The sequence below is a fragment of the Gastrolobium bilobum genome, unplaced genomic scaffold (assembly GCF_033153095.1).
Source record: "Gastrolobium bilobum isolate Gb01-03AN ecotype WA unplaced genomic scaffold, APGP_CSIRO_Gbil_v1 utg4377, whole genome shotgun sequence".
Taxonomy (NCBI): Eukaryota; Viridiplantae; Streptophyta; class Magnoliopsida; order Fabales; family Fabaceae; genus Gastrolobium; species Gastrolobium bilobum.
Window position 1 is genome coordinate 62,802 of NW_026895684.1, and position 22,450 is coordinate 85,251.

A 22,450-nucleotide genomic window follows, 5' to 3' on the forward strand; every position below is an offset into this window, starting at 1 on the left:
AAAGGATGAATACAAAACAGGATTTTTTTCTTGGCCAAATTTTATAATGTTCTTGGTAAGACATGAAAAATAAGTGTGATAATCGGAGGAATGACAATATTAAGTGAACTTCAATACTTCTGTTTTTTTGATAGAGGATTAGCCAATACATATCTGCTTCCACAAACATCCTATTTTGCTGTGATAATTATTATTTTAAAGGAGCAAAAAAAAAGGTGGTGAACAGGAGCAAAAAATTTTTAACTTGTGATTTCTGCAAATGAGATATTATTTAAGATTGTTCGAGTCGCGGAAGAGATACAACTAGATATGGTATATACAAAAAAAATTCTTAACTAATCGCCAACCTCTGAAACTTTCATAAGATGCTTAGACATGATACCCAGAAGACCAGTAATCCAAATACCAATTACAAGAATCTAGCACTTCCAAACTTCCCAACGCCTACACACATTCTAAGGAAACCATGAAAATCTACATTCACGATGGAAATGGTACAGCATCTTTACAACACCTATAAGACTCAACAGTACTCAACAACAATGGGCCACTCACAAAGCAGATCCAAGCTACACTGTTCATTGCATTGATTACCTTCAATCCTTGTTCTTGATGCACATTGGAAACTAGTGTATCTGGTAAAACTTAACACATAAGGTGGAACATCTCCTTTCCTGTTCTTGAACTAGCCAAGGGTTTATGCTGCTAACTCAAAATATTTCATTATGTTGAAACAATCTCCACTCCAAAACAAACAAATTTAGATTGGTCAAGACGAAAAACGTCCAATATTGCTTGTGGAAGGATCAAATGCCATTGGGAACATATTTACACCAGCTACTTCGAATGCACTTTGGTAACACCTCCACCATTGATCACATGAAATTACTGCAGAAAAATTGTATCTAATTAGAACTTACTCTTACTGAGATACATAGAACTAAATCATAGAGGAGACTGGCAACTCTTCTACCTAATGTCTTGGCATCTACCTAATCCAGCTGGGTATACGGAATATATTTTTGGGTAACTAAAGTATTAGAAGGTGATTTCTCACTACGGTCAAGGCAATGCTTGTTAAACAAGACTACATTAATCCAAGAGAGTTTCTATCCCAACAATACAAAATTAATGCATACCATACAGTACAAGGTCACCTAAGATACGAAATTTAAAAAAAGGAAGAAAAAAAAAAGGATACAAGTGAAGCAATATCACGATCAAAGCCGATGGTGAAATCATACACCAGAATTCTAATCTCTGCCACGCCAAAACAAGAGAAAGAGAGAACAAAAAAATGTACGGTGTTTTGTTAATCGTTCTTATTAGTCTAAAACAAACAATTAGCAGAGAGAGAAGCTTTTAACACGATATTAGTACACGTTTCTCCAATCCTAATTCGAGACATACGAATACTCACCGATAATTCAAATTGAAGTAATAGACATGGAAAACAACGCTTTGAAATGGAATTGCAGCAGACATAACTAGATAAACCTCAAAATCTAAGAATTCAAATAATAATTGAATGAAAAATAAAAACCCTAGAAGTAGAAGCCTGTTAAGAGGACTCACCAGTGAGTCAGAAAAGAGCATCGGGGTCCAGAGGAGAAACCCTAGCTTTCAGTGACACAAGCAAAGGAGAGCAGGTGAAATATTATTCGGAGCTTTTGGTTTCGAGAGAGCACATCACAGATGGAACTTGGGAGTAACACTAACAGGGTGAAGCTGATGACGTTTTGCCAAAGACTGCGCGCTCCTTTTCTTTTCTTTTTTTCTTACTATTGATCTCAATAATATTAGTTATTGTATTGACAAAAGGGAAGAGTATTTCTCCGATCACCGAGCTCAAAATGATGTTGTTTTGGGTTATAAGATTAAAAAGTTATAATGATAAAGACTAATATAACTCTGCAATATATTATAATTACAAAAATACCTTAGTTTCTGCTCCAAAACGACGTTATTTTGTGCTTACTGGAGATAACTTATCTCCATTGACTAGAGAAATCATTTACCGTTAGACTAAATTTATTAACGTTATGTAGAAAATACTTTCAGTCAAATTCATTACTGATTATAACAATCAATTAGTGTTATTATCAATATTATTACCAATTAATCTTACCATTAGATCGATTATTTTGATCCAACAATTATATTTATTTCTATCTTTGTATGGTTATAATTAGGGGTGACAATATAGGTTATGACACGTGGGTCGACCCGCGACACGACACGAAAATTCGTGTTCGGGTTGACCCACAAAAAAATTTGTGTCGTGTTCGTGTTGGGAAAAATGACACGTAAAAAATTCGTGTCGTGTTCGTGTTGATGTATTCGTGTACGTGTTGACCCATATTTTTTTCAAAATTTTTATTTTTTATTTTATTATTAATTGTTTTGACCCCTATTTGGCGTGTTATTCGTGTCGTGTCGTGTCAACCCGCAAAAAATTGTGTCGTGTAAGTGTTGATGATTTTGACACGAATAAAAATTCGTGTCGTGTTAGTGTTGATGTATTTGTGTCGTGTCAAATTCGTGTCGTGTCAACCCGTTTTGACACCCTAGTTATGATTTGCCATATTTAATGTGAAAGCATTAAATATGAAAAATCATAATCATACAAAGGTAGAAATAAATATAAAATATTAAATATGGAGAATCATAATCATATAAAGATGAAAATAAATATAACCGTTAGATCAAAATAACGATCTAACGATAAAATTGATTGGTAGTAACATTGATAGTAAAACTAATTGATTGTTACAACTACAATATCTTTTCCCAAATAATAATAACTTCTCGGGTATATATGAGAAGTTATTATTCTGGGAAAAACTATTCTCATGCTACATGAAATAAAAAATTTCTTTCTACACACCATTTGATAACTGTGCCCACTGTTAAGAAATCCGGACCGACCCGGCCGGGTCGACCTGAAAATCGGTAAACCGATCATATAACTGGTCTGGTTGAAGCAACGGACGGGTCATGCATCAGAACCGGTGCGACCCGGCCGATTTTCATGAAAACCGGTGACCCAGTCCGGCCCCAAAAAAAAATCCAATTTTTTTAAAAAAAAATCATAATTGACATTTTTGAATATTTTTTTGCTTATTGAATAACATAAGTTATGTACCTACAACACTAATATAATCTCAATTATGCACTATGCAGAAAATTTTGATTTGATGTATAGTTAGAGATGTCATCTATGCGGAAAAACTTAGCGAAGGAAAAAGAGTACATTATTCATAAACGATTCACTTCCCCTCATATCAACGAATATTACTCGGACGACATAGACCAATCTTGTGTATGAGCTGCTCAAAAGATTTAGTAGGCAATGACTTTGTGAACACATCTTTAAGATTTTCATTTGATCGAATCTGATGGACATCTATCTCAACATTCCTTTGAAGATCATGTGAGAAAAAAAAAACTTTGGTGAAATGTGCTTAGTTCTATCTCATTTAATGTAACCTTCCCTTATTCGTGTAATACATATAGCATAATATTCATAAAGTTGGTTTTCCCTTGATCAAGTATAGGCCACATGCGTCTTGTATATGTTGAATCATTGATCTTAGCCATATACATTCTCGACTAGCTTCATATAGTGCAATTAATTCTGCATGGTTTGAAGATGTGGCTGTCAAAGTCTATTTCATTGATCACCAGGAAATTACAGTACCATCATACATGAATAAATACCTTGTTTGTTACTGTGCTTTATGTGGATCTAATAAATATACAGCTTCTGCATATCCAAGTAACTCAGGCTTTGAATTTTTTTTATAAAATAATCACATATCATGTGTTCCGCAAGATAGCAAAATATATGTTTTATTCCATTCCAACGTCTTCGCGTTGGAGTAGCGCTATACCTTGCTAGCACATTTACAGAGAAAGCTATATCAGGTCATGTGTTATTAGCAAGGCACATTAAAGCCCTAATTGTACTTAGATATGGTACTTCAGGACTAAGGACTTTTTCATCATTTTCTCGAGGGAGAAAAGGATCTGTCTCAATGTTGAGAGATTGAACGACCATTGGTGAACTCAATGGATGAGCTTTGTCCATGTAAAAATGTTTTAACATCTTCTCTATATAGTTTGACTGATGAACAAAAATTCCATTAGATAAATGCTCAATCTGCAATCCGAGACAAATTTTGGTTACTCTAAGATCTTTCATTTCAAATTCACTCCTTAAATATTTTGTAGTTTTCTCAAGCTCTTTAAGAGTCCCAATTATATTTAAAATATTAACATCTACTGCAATAATGGTGAATCCTAATAATGATCTTTTAGTAAAAACACATGGACTAATGGGATTATTTTTAAATCCTTTTTTGATAAGATATTCACTGAGACAATTATACCATATTCTTCTAGATTGTTTTAGTCCATACAAGAATCTTTGTAATTTTATAGAATACATCTCTTGACGTTTAGACTTATATGCTTTAGGCATTTTTAATCGTTCAGGGGGCTTTCATGTAGATATCATTCTCTAATTATCCATATAAATAAGCAGTGACAACATCCACAAGCCTCATTTGGAGTCTTTCAAGGATTGCAAGGCTAATTAAAAATCTAAATGTAGTTGCATCCACTACGGGGGAATATGTTTCCTTATAATCAACTCCTAGCATTTGTGTAAAACCATGTGTCACAAGTCTTGATTTATACATTACAATTTGATTTTTCTCATTCTTTTTTATCGCAAATACCATTTGTAGCCTACAGGTCTTACATTATCCGGTGTTTGGACTACAGGTCCAAGAACTTGGCGTTTCTTAAGTGAATTTAATTCTACTTGAATCACATCTTTCCATTATAGCCATTCTTTTCTATGTCGACATTCCTCAATAGTTTTTGGCTCACAATCCTCTTCGCTAATTACATCAATTGTTATAGAATATGCAAACATGTCATCAACAACTATTTCATTTCTCTTCCATCTTTCACCATTTAAGATATAATTAATTGAGGCCTCCTCTATATTTTCAGGTACCTGATCATCTTCTAGAGATTCAATATCATCATTAGCATCTATTTTTGGTTGTTCCATTATGTAAGAACCCACACCGTTAATTAAGGAAATTAAGTAATTAATTATGTTAAATTAGGAAATGATTTCATAATTGACCCTAATAATTTTTAAGAGGCTTTAATAATTATGATAAGTGATTAAGAATGCTGAAAGTCGCTTTTCGAAAGAAAAATGCAGATACTGGTTTTGCTAGTCGGTATAAATGCGTACCGAAAAAGTATCCCAAAAAATTATAATAAGTGTATGATAATTACTATAATAATATGTAAGACTTGTAAAACGAGTTTCAAGTTAAAATAATGAGAACTAGTGCCAGAAACTGATACTGGCTATGAAAAGCGCGTACCGGAAAGGTGCTCCGAAAAATATAATAAAAATATGATAATTCTTGTAAAATTGAGTAGGTTAAGAATCCTGAGTTTGAGATTAAAATGCTAAGCGTAGCTATTAATGCTAATACAGTGTGATAAGTGTTAAGTGGACCTATATAAGCCTAAGGGCACAAAACCCTAGGCCATACTCAGCCTCTACGTGAGTCTTTTTGCTGATTTCTCTCCAGCCCTCTCTTCTCTCTTGAAATTCTTGGCCTTAGCTCATGAAAAGGGACCAATAAGCCATCTTTGTTGTGAGTCTTCTTCTTGAGAGTTGTAAACACTAAGCTTGTGAGCATTGTGAGGGGGTGGTGGAGCATTTTGAGTTGATGCTTGCTGTTTGTGGGACGTTTTTGGGGCTGTTTGTTCTGAGTTTGGGTTGTGTGGCCTTGTTCTATGCTTCTTGAGCTTTAAGAAGCCACCTTTTGGCATAAAGTGACAAGCTTGAAGGGTATTTTCGTAGCTTTGTGAAGTCAGAACTGTGGGAGCTTCAAGTGAGCTCCAAGAGCATCTCTCTTTGCTGTTTTGAGCTTGTGGTATGATCATCACACTTGAACTTGAGTTTTTATGCTTAAAAATAGAACCTTGATGCATGTAATGGTTAAAAGATGACAACCTAATGTTGGGTAATGTCAAACACACCTAGAAATGCATGTTTAGGCTTCTGTAATCGGTAAAAATTGAACCTTGGAAGGATATCTTCGCGAAATGCAGAAACTGCATTATGTCGCGAAATATCCGTATATTTTCTTGTGAAATATCCGGATATGTGTATCCGGATATTGATATCCGGATATGGGAATCTGAATATCCGGATATTGCCAGATGGATATCCAGATATTGGATATTCGGATATATCCCCGAGGAATATCCGGATATTCTGGGATTTCGTAGAACAGTAGTTGTGTTGTGTGTACAATAGGCTATTGGGGGTTTGTGGACCCTAGATTGATGAAGTTGAACTTTTGTAATTAATGAACTAAGTCAGAATCATGTGATTAAGGGCTTGCGGCTTTGTGTGAAGCCTTAAGACGTAAAACGTAAAGAAAGGCGTTGTCTTTAAGTTGTATGATTGTAGAGTATGTTTAATGATGTATTATTGGTCCATAACAGATTGTGATACTGCTGTGTTTGGGCTTTGAGATTGTGGACTCTTGGCTTGGATAACTAGCTTGCAAGGTAAGCTTTCGTGTCCTCGGTTTAGCCATGTTGTGGTTCCACCATGTCCCTTGGGGGTATGGTTATATGCATGTTGTGTTACATGCTTTTGATGTTTTGGAAATGTTGTTGAGCTGTTATACGCTAGTGCCTTTATGATATGCATGTGGTGTTCCACCTATACAGTAAACCTGAGTATGTAGTACATACAATATGGTGAGGCTGTGGGTGAGGTGCAAGTTGTGTTCCTTGTACTACATGTGGGTGATAGACGTATTCCTGCATTTCTCTGGCCAGTAGAATAGTTTAAACACACATGACATGAATATCTGTTGCACTGCATAGTTTTGGAACTTATATTGATATAAATGCTTTTAGAACTTATATTGCACATGTAAGTGAGCTTGGGGTGGAAGATCCTTGAGGACCCCTTGTCTTACTGAGATTTCTTGTTTAAAGATCTCACCCCACGTTTGGGGAATGCTTATTTCAGGATCAGGTATTATTGGGGTCGAGGCCCCAGGCGGCAGGAGGCCAGAGCTGAGTTAGATATTGATGATATTATATGCTGACATGTTAGATGCTGGATATGCTTGTTGCTTTTATGCTTTTAGCTTCATTTAATGATTTTGGATGATCTTGTTGAGACTCTGTCGTTATGTTGTTGATTTGGTGAGCATGGGGATTGTCCATGCCACTTAGACTGGGTTATGTTTTGTTTTATTTAGAGTTGTATTAATGTACCAGGATATTGTCCGGATTACGTGATGCAATGCCGTGACTTAGATACTTACTTTATATTTTATTTTGAGGTATTTCAGTTAGTTGTCTTGCAATTTACATACAAGCATTGTTTTTATGAAATTGATTAAGTAATCAACTTGGCTAAGTATAATGACGTCATAATTGGAAAAGAAAAAGATATTCCGTAATTTTTAATTAAGCGCAGCTTAATACGATGTAATGATAATATTTCGGGTATACACGGGGTGTTACACATTACCTCTTCATGTGTATAGACAATTATATTATCACCAATTAATTTATTCGATTCTCTTCTTTTTCTTGAGTTTGTATCTTTAGACCCAATTGGTCTTCCACGTTTGCAACGAATGTTAGACTTATTTGATATTGTTGTAGTGGATTTATGAATGTAAATTCTAGCAGGCACATTTAAAGCTAGTATATGTGATTTTGTTACCCTTCTTGTATCAATAAATGCATCGGGCAGTTCATTTGCAATTCGTTGCAGGTGGATAATCTTTTGAACTTCTTGTTCACATTGACTAGTACATGGGTCGAGATAAGATATTGATGATGTTTTCCAAGTTATTTATTGTTTTTCTTGCTTTTATTTTTCCACACCTCAGATTGGAAATAATCAGTGGCGGAGCCAGCCCAAAAATTTAGGTAGTGTCAGAAAATTTCACATATTAAATTATAAGGAAAATTTTTTACTATGAATTCTAGCATAATTATCAAAATTATTTACTAAATAATATCACATAACATTGAAAATTCAAATGAACAATTATCATTGATTATATATCAAATCAAATATATAAAAATGCACTAACATTTTCGATAAGCATTTCAAACATAAGAATTTCACTTTACTCACACAACATAATAAATAACAAACCAAACATTGTCCTAAGGATATCAAAACACACAAATATAATAATTATATATATAATAAGCATTGTCTTTCGTCTCCTCTCTCATTATCTCCATTCCTTAAATTTTCAATATCTCTCGTCAGAGAACATCACCCTTGTTTTCAAGAGCCATAAGCACAAAGGGAAGTTCTCACATTTGGGAATTAAGTTTTTGACTATTCTTTGTGTTTCCAATAACCCAAAGCACAATAGTTTAATGGACCTTCATATTCCATAACTATAGACCTGTTATTCATTTGGTTTCATGATTGTTACTTTCAAGGGTTAAATGTGTATCCTTTTAAATGACACAAATTGTGTCCTTTTAGTTTTTAACACTATGTTTATACCGTTAAGATATAGTTATAACATAAAAAGCTATTTCCATGAAAAGTTATTTTCTCTCTCTACACGTCAGCTGAAGTGACTGTGGACAAAGAAAAAGAAAAACAATTTTTTCATATTATAACTATGTCTTACCATTAAAAGATAGTGTCAAAAACTAAAAGGACACAAGGTTCTGTCCTTTAAAAGGACAAACCATTTTCCCTACTTTTAAGGGGTTTATTTGGTTTAGTTGAGCCCAAATTTTGAAATAGGTCAACTAATCATTTTTTTGATTAAGTTTAGAAGTCTTTCTTTATTAAAATAATAGGAATAAGAATAAATAACATAACTAATTAAAATAAAGCGAAAAAAACAAAAAAAAATAAAAGAAGGTGAAACACAAAAATAACAACTGTACATGTTATTTATTATTTGTTTGCATTTAGATAGTTTGTTGTTACTTTGTATTGAGAATTTAATTTTCTATTTAGGTGGTGCCAAATTATAATTTTAACTTTGATTATTTATAATTAATTATGTAATATATATAATAAGTAAACAAAAAATTAAAACAAGCAGGTGCCAAGGCACCTGCTGGAGCATGTGTGGCTACGCCACTGGAAATAATGCCTCATCAAATTGACAATCAGCAAAGTGTGCTGTAAAACTATCACAATTTAATGGATTCGTGGCCTCATCTTTGTTCTTTGTGGTGGGACGATTGGAACATAAACAACACAACCAAAATTTGTTAGATAAGACAAGTTTGGTTCTAAACCAGAAACAAGTTGTGATGGAGAATATTTACTCATTATGGTGGGGCGATTGGAACATAAACAACATAACCAAAAAAAAATTAGACGAGACAAGTTTAGTTCTAAACCAGAAACAAGTTGTAATGGGAATATTTACTCATTGTGGTTGGTCATCCAGTCTAAACAAATCAAATATGGTTGTAATAATACTTGTTATAAATGTTTGGTCATGCCACATCTATAATAAGCATTATTGTGCTCGCGTCCACGAGATGATGTCACATTCACTTATGGGAATGTCGATATTGCATTCACTTAAGGGAACACCATAGAACTCGTGGGGAGTGATTGATGATTTGTCGTCAAAAGCTCATTGTTTTGTCCAGCGTCCACGGTTATGAGATGATGTCACATTCACTTTTGGGAATGTCGATATTGCATTCACTTCCGGGAATGCCATAGAACTCGTGGGCCGTGATTGATGATTTGTCATCAAAAGCTCATTATTTTGTCCAGCAACGAGAAAACAAGGTATTAACTTAGAATATTTCGTGAACTCTCTATATTGTTGCTGCAGGAGTATTTTCGAGGCATAAAAAGTAGAGAATGTCTTCTCTAACATATCCTCATCAGTAATCTCTTCTTCGCATAATTTTAATTTATAAGTAATGCAAAACATTGCAGAATTATACTTACTTACACTTTTAAAATCTTAGTAATCGTAAGTAAATTCACTTACAGTGGGTTTTTGACAAAATTACTTAGTTTTTGGTGGTCATACCTTTCCTTTAAATTTTGTGACAATTCTAATGGATCTTTTGCTGTTAAATATTCAACTTTAAGATCTTCATGGAGATGATGGCGGAGAAAACCTCCTTCTGGGAGGCCTCATTTCCTTTCTTAATTGTTTTTCCAAGGTTTCATGGAGACGATGGCGGAGAAAAATCATTGCACGCTCCTACTGGGAGGCCTCATTTCCTCCCTTATTGTTTCTCCAAGGTTGTTTGCAGTAATATGGATTTCAGCATCAATAATTCATGGAAGATAGTTCTTGCCGATATATCCAGAGCAATGAATTCAAGTTTAGTAAGGCTTGCCAATATAATTTCTATCAATAATATATATTAGTTCATAGACAAGTAATCAAACAGAATACAAAAACAAAAATATAACTTCGAAAGATGAAATACCTATAAGTAGAGATCTAGCCTTGATGAGTTGATTTGTAGAGACAAACTAGTGTTTATAAAGTGTTATAAAACTAAAAGAGAAAGTGCAGAAATGTTATACAAGTTAGATAGAAAATAGAAAATATGAAATAAAGAGAGAGTAAGAGATTACCGTCAATTCTTATTATTAACTTTTTCAGAGAATACATGCCTTTATATAAGACTCTAAAAATGAATATAAAACTAATTACACATCAATGCATCATTATGCTTATATGATTACATTTCACACCAAAAGGTCATGAAAGCAAAAGGTCACACAAAAGGTTATGGCAAGCAAAAAGTCACAATATTCTTGGCTCTCAATAGTCATGTTTTACAAAAATAAATTATATATTACCTACCAAATAGGCAATTCGATAATTTATTTAAATTTTGTTTTAAGTTAAACTCAAATTAAACGGACGGAAAAAACCGAATTCTTTTTCTTATTCAATCTCAGTAACTTAAAATAGGTCTGTCTATTAATACTTATTTGTATGTATGTAAAAAAATATTAAGCACGAGATCCCAAAATGTAAAAATAAAAAATAAAATTAGAGGAGGGAGGGGCAGTGAAATGAAAGTGTCGGGCGATGACACTTGACAGTACCTGGCCATTCATGTCGACGCCTCTTCGCGAGCGTTTCGTTTCGCAGGCTCAAAACCATCGTCCATATCCCGCATTATCGGCTTTTTGACCTTAGTAGTGTCATTTTCATAAGGTTTTACCGGAATAATTTCTTGGTCAAACATATTACTTATATAATGCATAACGACGCGGTACTGTGAGAAACACTTTAGGACGTGACACTTTAGCAACCGCGTCCTTTGCATTTGTTCCTGACCACTGAAACGTGATACCCTGGCAATCATGTCCTATTCCTAAGACCTGGAACGTGATACCCTGACAATCACGTCCTATTCCCAAGACACGGTACCCTCTCAGCCACATGTCAGTGGGTCTCATCCCAAAAAAAATTCAACGGGAAGCGGTAGTGTATAAGCCGCGTTCCAGGTTACAAGTCAAGTCGGAGTCAAGCACCTAAAATTTAGACATACTGATATATTCACGGTAAAAGAGTTCAAAAAATCCAATAAAAGCAACAAGTCATTTTCGTACAAAATGGTTTTTATAGTTGCTACCAATTTATTCTTTACTGGTTAGAAGACTAACTATTAAACCAGAGAATAATTAATTTAGAAATTTACTAACTAATTATAATTTTAAGGTGTTGGATGAAGGTCTTTATAATAGTTTATATTATTCACTTTCACACTCACTTATACAAAAGCCCTTTGGGCTTTTAGTATGAATTTTGCATAGATTCTATTTTTTTTTTTTGTTTACCTTAATATAAATCATTAAAATTTTTAGATTAAATTGTTTCTTTCACATATTGAAAATCGGGAAAGCAGACCAAACACGAAACAAGGGTATAAGATTGGGTACTATTGGATTTATTAGGTTTTATGTACTCTTTTACAATGAATATATCAATATGCCTAAATTTTAGGTGAAACATATATATCTGTTTGGCTTTGACTTGACTTGTAACCTGGAACGCGGCTTATACACTACCGCTTTTTGTTGAATTCTTTTTGGGATGGGACCCACTGACATGTGGCTGAGAGTGTACCGCGTCTTGGGAATAGGACGTGATTGTCAGGGTATCACGTTCCAGTAGTCTTGGGAATAGGACGTGATTGCCAGGGTATCACGTTCCAGTGGTCAAGAACAAATGCAAAGGACGCGGTTGCTAAAGTGTCACGTCCTAAAGTGATTCCTACAGTACCACGTCGTTATGCATTATATAGGTAATATGTTTGACCAAGAAATTATTTCGGGAAAACTTTATGAAAATGACACTACTAAGGTCAAAAAGCCCGCATTATCATAGGAGCCATTTAATTTAACCATCTCAATCCAATCCGTACATGAATGTAATTATGTAAGTCTTCCCTCACCGACGCTTGTCAGTTGTCACTTTCATAATTTCATATCGCATTCCCCTGTGTCGTTTCCATATCTCATTCCATTTCAAAAAATGTTCACGAACCTGCGTGCCCGTGACTAAATTACTATTAAAATACCGATTCTGTTACACTGTCTAGAGACTAGAGACTAGAGACTAGAGACTAGAGAGAATGCAGTAATGGCCATATCATCACTATCTCCCTCAAAATCAAAACCAACTGACAACAACCCCGTGAACCGTTTCTTATCTCACGGTCACGAGAACACGAGGCACCAATAACCAAAAACAAATAAAAAATATCACAAATCAAATTTGGAATAACCAAAAATACTCAACACCTCCCTCCCACTTATAAAATCAGCATAGCATGACCCATCAACTTACTTAACCCATTCTCAAAAGATCTATCTTCCTAACCATGGCTTCTTTCCCCTCTCTCTCCTTCCTCTCTCTCTTCCTCTTCCTCACCCTCTCCTCCGCCAACCGCCGCCACCATTCCCCTTCCCCAAAGCCGCCCTCCCACCCCACCACCACCGCCACGCCGGAGATCCAGCAAGCCTGCAAGGCAACCCGCTTCCCCCAGCAATGCGAATCCTCTCTGACCGATTCCACCCACCTCCCTCCCAACCCCACCCCCATCCAACTCCTCCAATCCGCCATCGCCGTCCCCTCCAACAACCTCGTCACCGCCCAATCCATGGTCAAGTCAATCCTCGACTCCTCCGCCTCAAGCCGCAACCGCACCGTCGCCGCCACCACCTGCATCGAGGTCCTCACCAACTCCCAGCACCGCATTTCCCTCGCCAACGACGCCCTGCCACGTGGCAGGACCAAGGACGCCCGTGCGTGGCTGAGCGCCGCCCTCGCCTACCAGTACGATTGCCGGAACGGCCTCATGTACGCCAACGACACCCGCGCCGTCGGCGAAACGATGACGTTCCTCGACTCCCTCGCCGTTCTCTCCAGCAACGCGCTCAGCATGGCGTTCTCCTACGACGTCTTCGGAAACGACACCGCCTCGTGGAAACCCCCGCAGACGGAGCGGGACGGGTTCTGGGAAAACTCCGAGTCGGCAACCGGTTCGGGACCCAATTCCGCCGGAGGGATCCCGACGAAGTCGGCGCCGGACGTTACGGTGTGCAAGGGAGGAGGAAACGGATGTTACAAGACGGTGCAGGAGGCGGTTAACGCGGCGCCAGATAACGACGGTGGAGCAGCGAAGAGGTTCGTGATATACATAAAAGAAGGAGTTTATGAAGAAACCGTTAGGGTTCCGTTAGAAAAGAGAAATGTAGTGTTCTTAGGTGACGGAATGGGAAAAACGGTCATCACCGGGTCGGCAAACGTGGGCCAACCCGGAATGTCAACCTACAATTCTGCCACAGTTGGTAATAAGTGTTTTTATTTTTATTTTGTTCTTTTTTAATTAATCATACATTTAGAATAATAATAATTATAATAATAATGGTTGCAGCGGTTCTTGGTGATGGATTCATGGCTAAGGATCTCACAATTGAAAACAGAGCAGGTCCTGATGTGCACCAAGCTGTGGCTTTTAGATCAGACAGTGATCTATCTGTGATTGAGAATTGTGAATTCTTAGGGAATCAAGATACTCTTTATGCTCATTCACTACGCCAATTTTACAAATCATGCCGAATTGTGGGGAATGTGGATTTCATCTTTGGGAACTCTGCTACAATTTTTCAAGATTGTCAAATTATGGTTCGTCCCAGACAAGTGAAACCAGAGAAGGGAGAGAACAATGCCATAACGGCGCATGGCAGGACTGACCCTGCACAGGCTACGGGCTTTGTTTTCCAGAATTGCTTGATTAATGGCACTGAGGATTATATGGCTTTGTATCGAAGCAAGCCTCAGGTGCACAAGAACTACTTGGGTAGGCCATGGAAGGAGTATTCTAGAACAGTTTTCATTCATTCAATATTGGAAGCACTTGTCACACCTCAGGGTTGGATGCCATGGAGTGGTGATTTTGCGCTCAAGACACTTTATTATGGGGAATTTGAGAATTCGGGACCTGGTTCTGATTTGTCTCAGAGGGTACCATGGAGTAGCAAGATCCCCGCTGACCATGTGCTCGCCTATTCAGCTCAGAATTTCATTCAAGGGGGTGATCGGATTCCATCATCTCAGTCATTAGGCCATCGTCGTACGAAAATTCACAGGCATCATTAAATGGGGGAGTTCTATTCACCACCCCCTTTGTAAATGACTAGAGTTATTAATTATAAGGGAAATGATAGCCCACCCTTAGAATTTAGTGTTAATTTTTTTTTAACCTATATAGTACTATATCATGTAACATGAGATTAGTAGAATCCTAATTATAATGCAATAAACAATTAAGAAATTCCAAATCATATTATGGGGTTTTACCCCCCCCCCCCCCCCCCCCACTCACTTTATTGGAATGCTCTCTGTTATTATTATTATTATCATTATTATAGCAAGTGGTTATTCACACGAGCATGACCTGATCAAGTAAAACTAGTATATTTCTACATCGCTTTCCGGTCCAATGAAACTAAGAAAACAAGACACGGGGAAAAACCATCATGGGCACCACGATTCTCTGAAAAAACATTGTTGTTTTAAATTTATAGAGCTGTTGCGTGGACAAAACTTCTCACCTTTCTTCCATGACACAACTTGCACGGTAAAAAGGGAAAGGTTTTCTTATATATATGTAAAGTAAATTTGCCATCATATGAAAGTTGGGAGTGGCCAATTTTATTCAAACAAGTTAATGGCTTCTACAAATGGCACCTGTTCGCCTCCGCTTGAGCTTTGCCAAAACGGTTATTTAGTGGTTAATGTGTCGCATTCCTTTCAATAAATAATCGGTGTTCCCACCGAGACATTGATGGGGAAGTTGAAAGCGCTTGCACGTTAATGAGACATGAAACTGAGCTCAGCCAGTGTGAGGAGCACTCGGGGAATTTGATAAAGAAACGAAACGACTTTGATTATACATTATGGCAGCAAATTATTAAATTGAATTTTTAACCGCGGATGCAAGTATGGTCCGTTACGTTGAGTGACCAACCACATTTTGTACCTACCACCAACTTTCACATGCAGTTCCTAACCATTCATTGACATTAAGTAATTACATTATATTACAAAAGAAAGATATAGATAGGTCGCTCGGTGCCTCCTAGTAAATTTTGTCACATTACTTTGGTTTAATTCTAAAATAAATAAATAAATAAAACAATTCATCTTGGCTATAACATTAGTTTCAACTAAATTTACATGCTGATAGATATAGTGGGCTCATTTTTTTAGTTGTTTGGCTAGGCACTATCATAATCCATTAACAATATGTTTCTCTGGTCTTTGAAATTGGCGCCACCCATAATAGGATAGAAAATAATCCACTCACGGTGAATCAGTGGTCTATCCACTACCTGCTTCAGGATTAGGAAGCAATAGGGTACCCACTTAGTTACTAAACAAATGCTCTTATTCCAGGACAGGTCAATACAATAATGACCACGTTTGTTGGGTTCCATGTGTGATCGGAATATTGTGGCTTATAATCACGCACGCATGGGGTAGTTTTTTTCACTCTTCAGGGAACCACCTTCCAATGTTGAACTTTCCCGTAAGCTTGATTGTCAAAGAGTGGTTCTGCAAAATCGCATATAGTTGAATAATATGTGTGTTAGTTCAACCTGCTATTGGTATGTCCCCTACCTTGTGTTTCGTGACCTTAATCCAATGGTCTTTGTATTCTATTTTATTTTATTTTATTTTGGCACAAAAAGGTCTTTGTATTTAAATTTGAAATATAACGACAATTATTATACTTCCCTTTCATATGAATTTAAATGTGAATAAGGCCCAATCGGTAATCAAATTGAAGTTCACATATGATTTAGCATAACAGTGACAACCTAAACCCAAGGTTAAGAGGCACAATTAAATAAATATATCATGCAGTGACAATATTTTCCTATTTTTAATTGTCATTTTCAATTGTTGTCAATTGTCATAATTTGTTATTTTTGTAACAATTCACCAGATGCAATGAATTAAGGGAGTGTATGTTTGTTGGTGGAGTTTGCATCTTTTCTCAATGAAATGGGGAGCCCAAAAGGGATTCTTCCCATGAATGGAAAAAGTAACGGACCAAAATAAATGGGCTTAACTTACCAACCCAAAATCTTAATATTCCGTTAATCACATTTGAATTTCAAACCTCTTCATATTATGTGAGTCAAAAGTCATAACACTTATTTAGTTGGGGCTGGTCTTTGTGTTAGAAAAATATTATTTATCCACTAGGATTAGCTTAGTGGTGTGGGGTGTGTGTTAGGTGTACGTAGTGTGTAGTGGTGTGTGTTCAATTCCCATGTAATGCAAAAAAAAATTTAAAATGGAAACAAACCAAATACTGACATAAAATATGAATATGAATAACAATTCACCACATTATGATTAGAATAAAATATTTGGATATAGAAATAAATCTATATGTTTATAGAAAAAAATCATCTACTTTTTTTTTGGTGAGGAATTATCTACTTTCAGTGCTCCGTATCAGAACACTTTTCATTAATATATATATTTTTGTGTGAAGAATGGAAATGATATGGCACAAAAGAGCCAAAATCACCATGTTATAATTATTTTTTTGGGTATCCTCACCATGTTTGAATTTAATATTAGTTCTTAAGTTAACTAATATTTTTATATTACTTTTAAACCATAATTCATAATAATTTTAAACTTAAAAAAATTCCTATTACATTATTATTACTTATAAGGAATGCTCAAAATTGAATCAGTTCAGTTTACAAATAAATAAATTATAAAACTGAAAATTAAATAAATTGGAATATTTTAAAAAATATTTAAATTAGATCAGTTTTCAGATCTAAATTGAGAATACCGATTCAATCTTATGTTATTCATAATATTTAACGAATTTTTATAAGACTTTATATTTGTATTTTGATTATTTAACTTCTAATCATACTTGATATGTATTTTGATGAAATTGAATTACATATTTTGATGAGTATGTGTATTAAAAAATTCTAACCAAAAACTGAAAACAAATCAAATCTAATTAAACTGATTCATATTTAGTTGGATTGGATCATATTTGTATTTTTAACCAAATTACTCAGATGATATTATAAGAAAAATGATTGTACGAAATGAATCAAATTTTTTATTCTCAAGGTCAATCCAATCCAATTGTTAAATACTCCTAATTATTACATCAAAATTAACATTTTTTAAACGAAAGAATAAGATAGTTACGGTCCACCAATTTTTTTTTAATAATAATATAGTTACTGTTAAAGAATATAATATAAATCATTAAAAAAGTTCTCATCCAACACCTTAAGGTTTTGGGTTGAATTGGTTCTTTACATGGTATCAAAGCTTCAGTGACCATGAGGTCGATCCTCACCGCCTCCTACTTTCAGGTGGAATTAAGAAAAAACACAAGGCAGACCAAAAAAATGGGCTTGTGCAGCACAAGGCAGACCAATAATGAACTTGTGTCATATCCACGCTTAAAGTCCAGAGAGCTCTTGCGTGAAGGGGTGTGTTAGAGAATATAATATAAATCATTAATAAGGCCTTCACCCAACACCTTAAAATTTTAAGTTGAATTGGTTCTTTACAATTACGGTCTCAAAAGACTAAGTCTCAAATTCAAGGCAATTTAAAAATTTATTTTTATAAAACCACTTTTAATTTAACAGTGCTTGTGAAAAATAAATTCTTCTGACATGACTCCCTTAAAATAAATTCTCCAAAAATTTAAACCCAAACAAACACGAAAGATTATTGAACAGAAACCAATAGAGAGATATATTTACCAAAAAAAGAAACTAACAGAGTAATATGTCCATGTTACAGAAAGCGAAATTCATAAGTCACAACCATGGCTTCATACCTATGTAGTGAAGGACATATAGAATCATTGGGCACCAAATAACATGGTTTTCATTTGTTTCTTAGACTCTTCCTGATCATCACCAACCCAAAAATACTTCAAAAAGTTCATGTGTCATGGTGATCAGGCAATGATCACAACTTTTGTTATTCTTGCTGTTCTCTACAATTATTTCTAAAATCACGTGGGTCCACGTGATTTTAAAAACATGTAGAAGCTGACTACGCCAATAATTCTATACATTTTTGCAACTTGGAATAACTGAGAGTGGAGACTGATATATGGCAGTGATTGGCTTCCTTCGAGTAAAAATGAAAGATATTTTGTAGATATAATGTCAATGTCATTTCCGAAGCTATATATAGGGATCACACAGAAATTAGGTTTAACCAAGCTCCCTCCTAGTGCTGGAAAAGGATTAGACAACTTTGGGAAATAAAATCCTACTACCACCCACTAGGACGTGCTTGCATGGAACTAGCTAATTAACACCCAGATTTGGTAATAAGAACTTTGTCCTATAGTTTACCCCCGTAAGCAAACATATCAGAATGCTAGCATTGATATTGCTCGAAAAAACTAAGAGAGAAATAGTGAATGAAAAAAATGAATGGTGATGATTGAGCCAAGAAGATGTTTAATTTGATATAGATAATAATTACTTGCCTCATAAGTGTTTGATATGCATAATAATTACTCAAAAGTCTAGAGAAGCATAAGTGGGTTCATAATATTGGCCTAGCTATAATTAAGCTATGTAGCACTGCATCCGCTATAAGAATTATAACTGCCAAACGTACGTAACATTTGATTATCCGGATTTAGGATACCAATAGAATGTAGTTGTTGCAATTGAAAAGAACTTTAGGTTTTGACCCTCTTCCTAAGAACGGGGAATATAACGTGGCGCCAGGGATCCATTACATGTAGATCTTACAATTCTATTAATTAAATTGTCATGAAGAGACGCACAATTTTTATCTTTATTTTGTTGGACTTATTATTAAAGAGCAATTAATGATATTTAAAAAAAATAAAAATTAGATACCAATAATAACATATAGATATGGTTTGATATTTCTTGTGTAAGCTATGTCTGCCAGAAATAATTTTATCTCTAGTAAAAATATTAAACTTGTAATTTGATATTTAATTTAGAAAACAAGTCCATTATTAGGGGAAAAAAGAAAGAGCAACATGCATATATGTCCTTTCGGTAATGAGTTATGTGGAGTCATGGACATCAAATTACTATATTCTTTTTAATCCCATCCAAAAAAATTAAAAAAAAAGTATATTCTTTTGCTATCTTAAGAGTGAAGTCTCTTATAGAGTGATTCGTGTAATTGCAAATAATGGTTATATATTCAGTAGTGACAATAATAACAAAAGCAAACGAGATTAGTTGTTATTTAATGATTGGAAAAAGTATCATGCAAAAAAATGTGATTAGATAGTAAAAGTATTTAAATAAAGAATTGACGTAGGCCGATGAAACAAAGGTAGAAAAGGATAAGAGGATGATGATGAAAGAGGTTATTCAATACCTCCCTTACGCTGCGATTTACTATTATTGTTATAGATGTAGAACTTCAATACGTGTGTAGAAATGCAAGGATGAAAGGGAAAGCGGGGTGAAGTTGCGAGCAAGTTAGGATAATTGGGTGAAATTAGGATGGAAAGAGACATATTTGTTTGTCGTATTCGTATACATGACCAAGTTTCCCATGGTTTTGGTGCCACATGTTTTTCTCAATGCCACCGGTTTCCTTTGGATACGTACGGGGTACGGCTGATTCATTTCCCCCGTTTATTTTTGTATGTTTAGGTTCTTTTGACGACGTTGTTTGTCATCCCTAACTCACTCATGTCTATATCACTTTCTTCCCGTCACTTTTCGGGCTAGTATTTATTAATTGGTGATCTGTATATATATACGGTTTTGAAATGTTCGCCAATAATGCATATATAGTTGCCCCTTTCTCTTTCTATACCCTACTTGTGTGGCTGATAGTGCCTTAAAAATACAAAGAAATATATACACCGAGCCTCTATCTAGCTAGCAAGCACACCACTCGCAGAGATGCAACGAATTTTGGGCTCCGCGTTAGAAACAAGTTAAATTAGCAGATGGGTATCTTCCAATTTACTATTTGTTCGCTTGATTTGATAGGTTGTTTTCTTGCATAAACACATGTAATTCATCCAATCAGAAAACAACAACAACATATGTTATCCAAAAAAAGAGAGAAAACAACATATACAGCTATTAGACATGTCACATGCATCTTGGCATTCGTAATTGCTGCTAATAAACGTATGGAAGTTCACTTGATTATTCTTTGGTTAGTCACATATTATCGTATAAAAATAATGTCAGACTAAAATAATAACTTCTTTTGAAACTACTTAATTATCATTTGAAACATCAATCAAAATTAATGGATTTAATATAGCTTTTTCTTTTCTTTTTTTAACAGCCCATTTTTTTATTTTTTTTATTTTACTTTTACTAGTTTGGCCTAATCACAAGAGCTGACAAAATGGGCCGAGTCTGCCGGGCCGGCCCGCCCCGCCCGACAAACGGGACAAGCTGAATTTTCTAAACTAGCTGCCCGCTAGTACGTTCGGGCTGATATTTTTTTATATTTAATTTTTAGTGTAAAATATGACGGACTTGGCGGACAGCCCACCCCGCCCGCCCAAACGGGACGGGGCGGGCTGAGATATCTAATCCACTTTCAATGGCGGAGCGGGGCGGACAGGTCGCTTTGCCATCTCTAATCACAAGAGTCTAGGAAGCTAGAGAGAAATCGAAAGATTGTAAGAAATTCCAAAGCTCTCACCTCATCCTGACTGGGCAAGAGTGGTCGTGGTGGTAGACCTCGTCGCTGAGGTTAATGGAATTCAACCAAAAATGCATTTAAAACAAGGCTTATGCTATGTTGTAGATTTTTTTTTATTATCGTTAGTAGGTCGTAATTTGCTCTTAAAATCTAATGGCTGTAAGATGTAGAATAAGCATTAAATGATCACATCATTTAAATTATGATTGTTACCGACTTACGGCTAAAATAAATAAGTTTTATTATTTTAGAAAACTATAGCACATTAATTTTTTAATTTATTCATATATCTTGAAATCTTCACAAGATGAGACTTTAATGGAGTAAAACAAATTAGTCAGATATAATTGTATTATCTTAACATTAAGGATATTTGATTATTCTTTGATATTTGATTATTAGTCAATCACTTAAATTTAAATCTTTCATACTTACTCAAAAAAATATATAAAAAATGCAAACAAAAATGCAAAGGCGCACACAAAGATTAGCTCATACAAAAATCAAAATATATTTTTAATCTCTATACATGATATTTATTTTTAATTCGATCTTTACATAAAATATTTTTAGTTCAATAATTACATATACAATCATCTTCAGTTTAGTCATTGTTGTTTATTTTTATTATAGCAATATCTATTGAAGTTAATGCAAAGACCAAATTGAAAGTAACAGTCACACACAAAGATAAAAAATATTAATATTTTTTATAAAAGTTGGTAGATAGCTGGGTTCCTTAAAGATGCTGACAGAGATTCGATTTCTGACCGTGCATATAGAAAAAACTTTGTTGGAAGAGGTTTACTCACTCAATGTGATATCCCGCCTCGAAAGAATTAGTCTTCAACTGTCAACTGGAAGATACCTTAGAACTCCATATATAACAATATTTTCAGTTATCCAAAAAAAAAATTCAATTTAGTCCCTATCTTCGTAACGCTAATGTTTTGATGTTATAAAAGTTAATATATAGCAAGTAAATATCTTTTTAAGTTCCTAACAAAAAAAAATATGATCTCCATTTTTGTTCCTTACTAAAAAAATTCAAAGTGGACCTATTTAGTTGAAATTGTGATCCTTCATAAATTCAAAAAAGACCCGTATTAATCCCTCAAAATGACAAAAATAAATCCACT

At 34.9% G+C, this 22,450-nt stretch overlaps 1 protein-coding gene across 1 annotated transcript; it reads left to right on the forward strand.

The window, feature by feature from the left end:
- The first annotated feature begins 12,915 nt into the window (after positions 1 to 12,915).
- Positions 12,916 to 14,870, forward strand: LOC133290908 (probable pectinesterase/pectinesterase inhibitor 51). The gene is made up of 2 exons (XM_061489059.1): positions 12,916 to 13,909; positions 13,996 to 14,870. The coding sequence occupies exons 1-2, from the start codon at positions 12,940 to 12,942 to the stop codon at positions 14,718 to 14,720; spliced, it is 1,695 nt and encodes a 564-aa protein (XP_061345043.1). The 5' UTR covers positions 12,916 to 12,939; the 3' UTR covers positions 14,721 to 14,870.
- The last annotated feature ends 7,580 nt before the right edge of the window (positions 14,871 to 22,450 follow it).

Bases quoted from the DNA above. Each gene is read 5' to 3' on its own strand.
- LOC133290908 (XM_061489059.1), top strand. From the start codon at position 12,940: ATGGCTTCTTTCCCCTCTCTCTCCTTCCTCTCTCTCTTCCTCTTCCTC. The intron at 13,910-13,995 runs GTAATAAGTGTT...TAATGGTTGCAG, and splicing joins CTACAATTCTGCCACAGTTG to CGGTTCTTGGTGATGGATTC.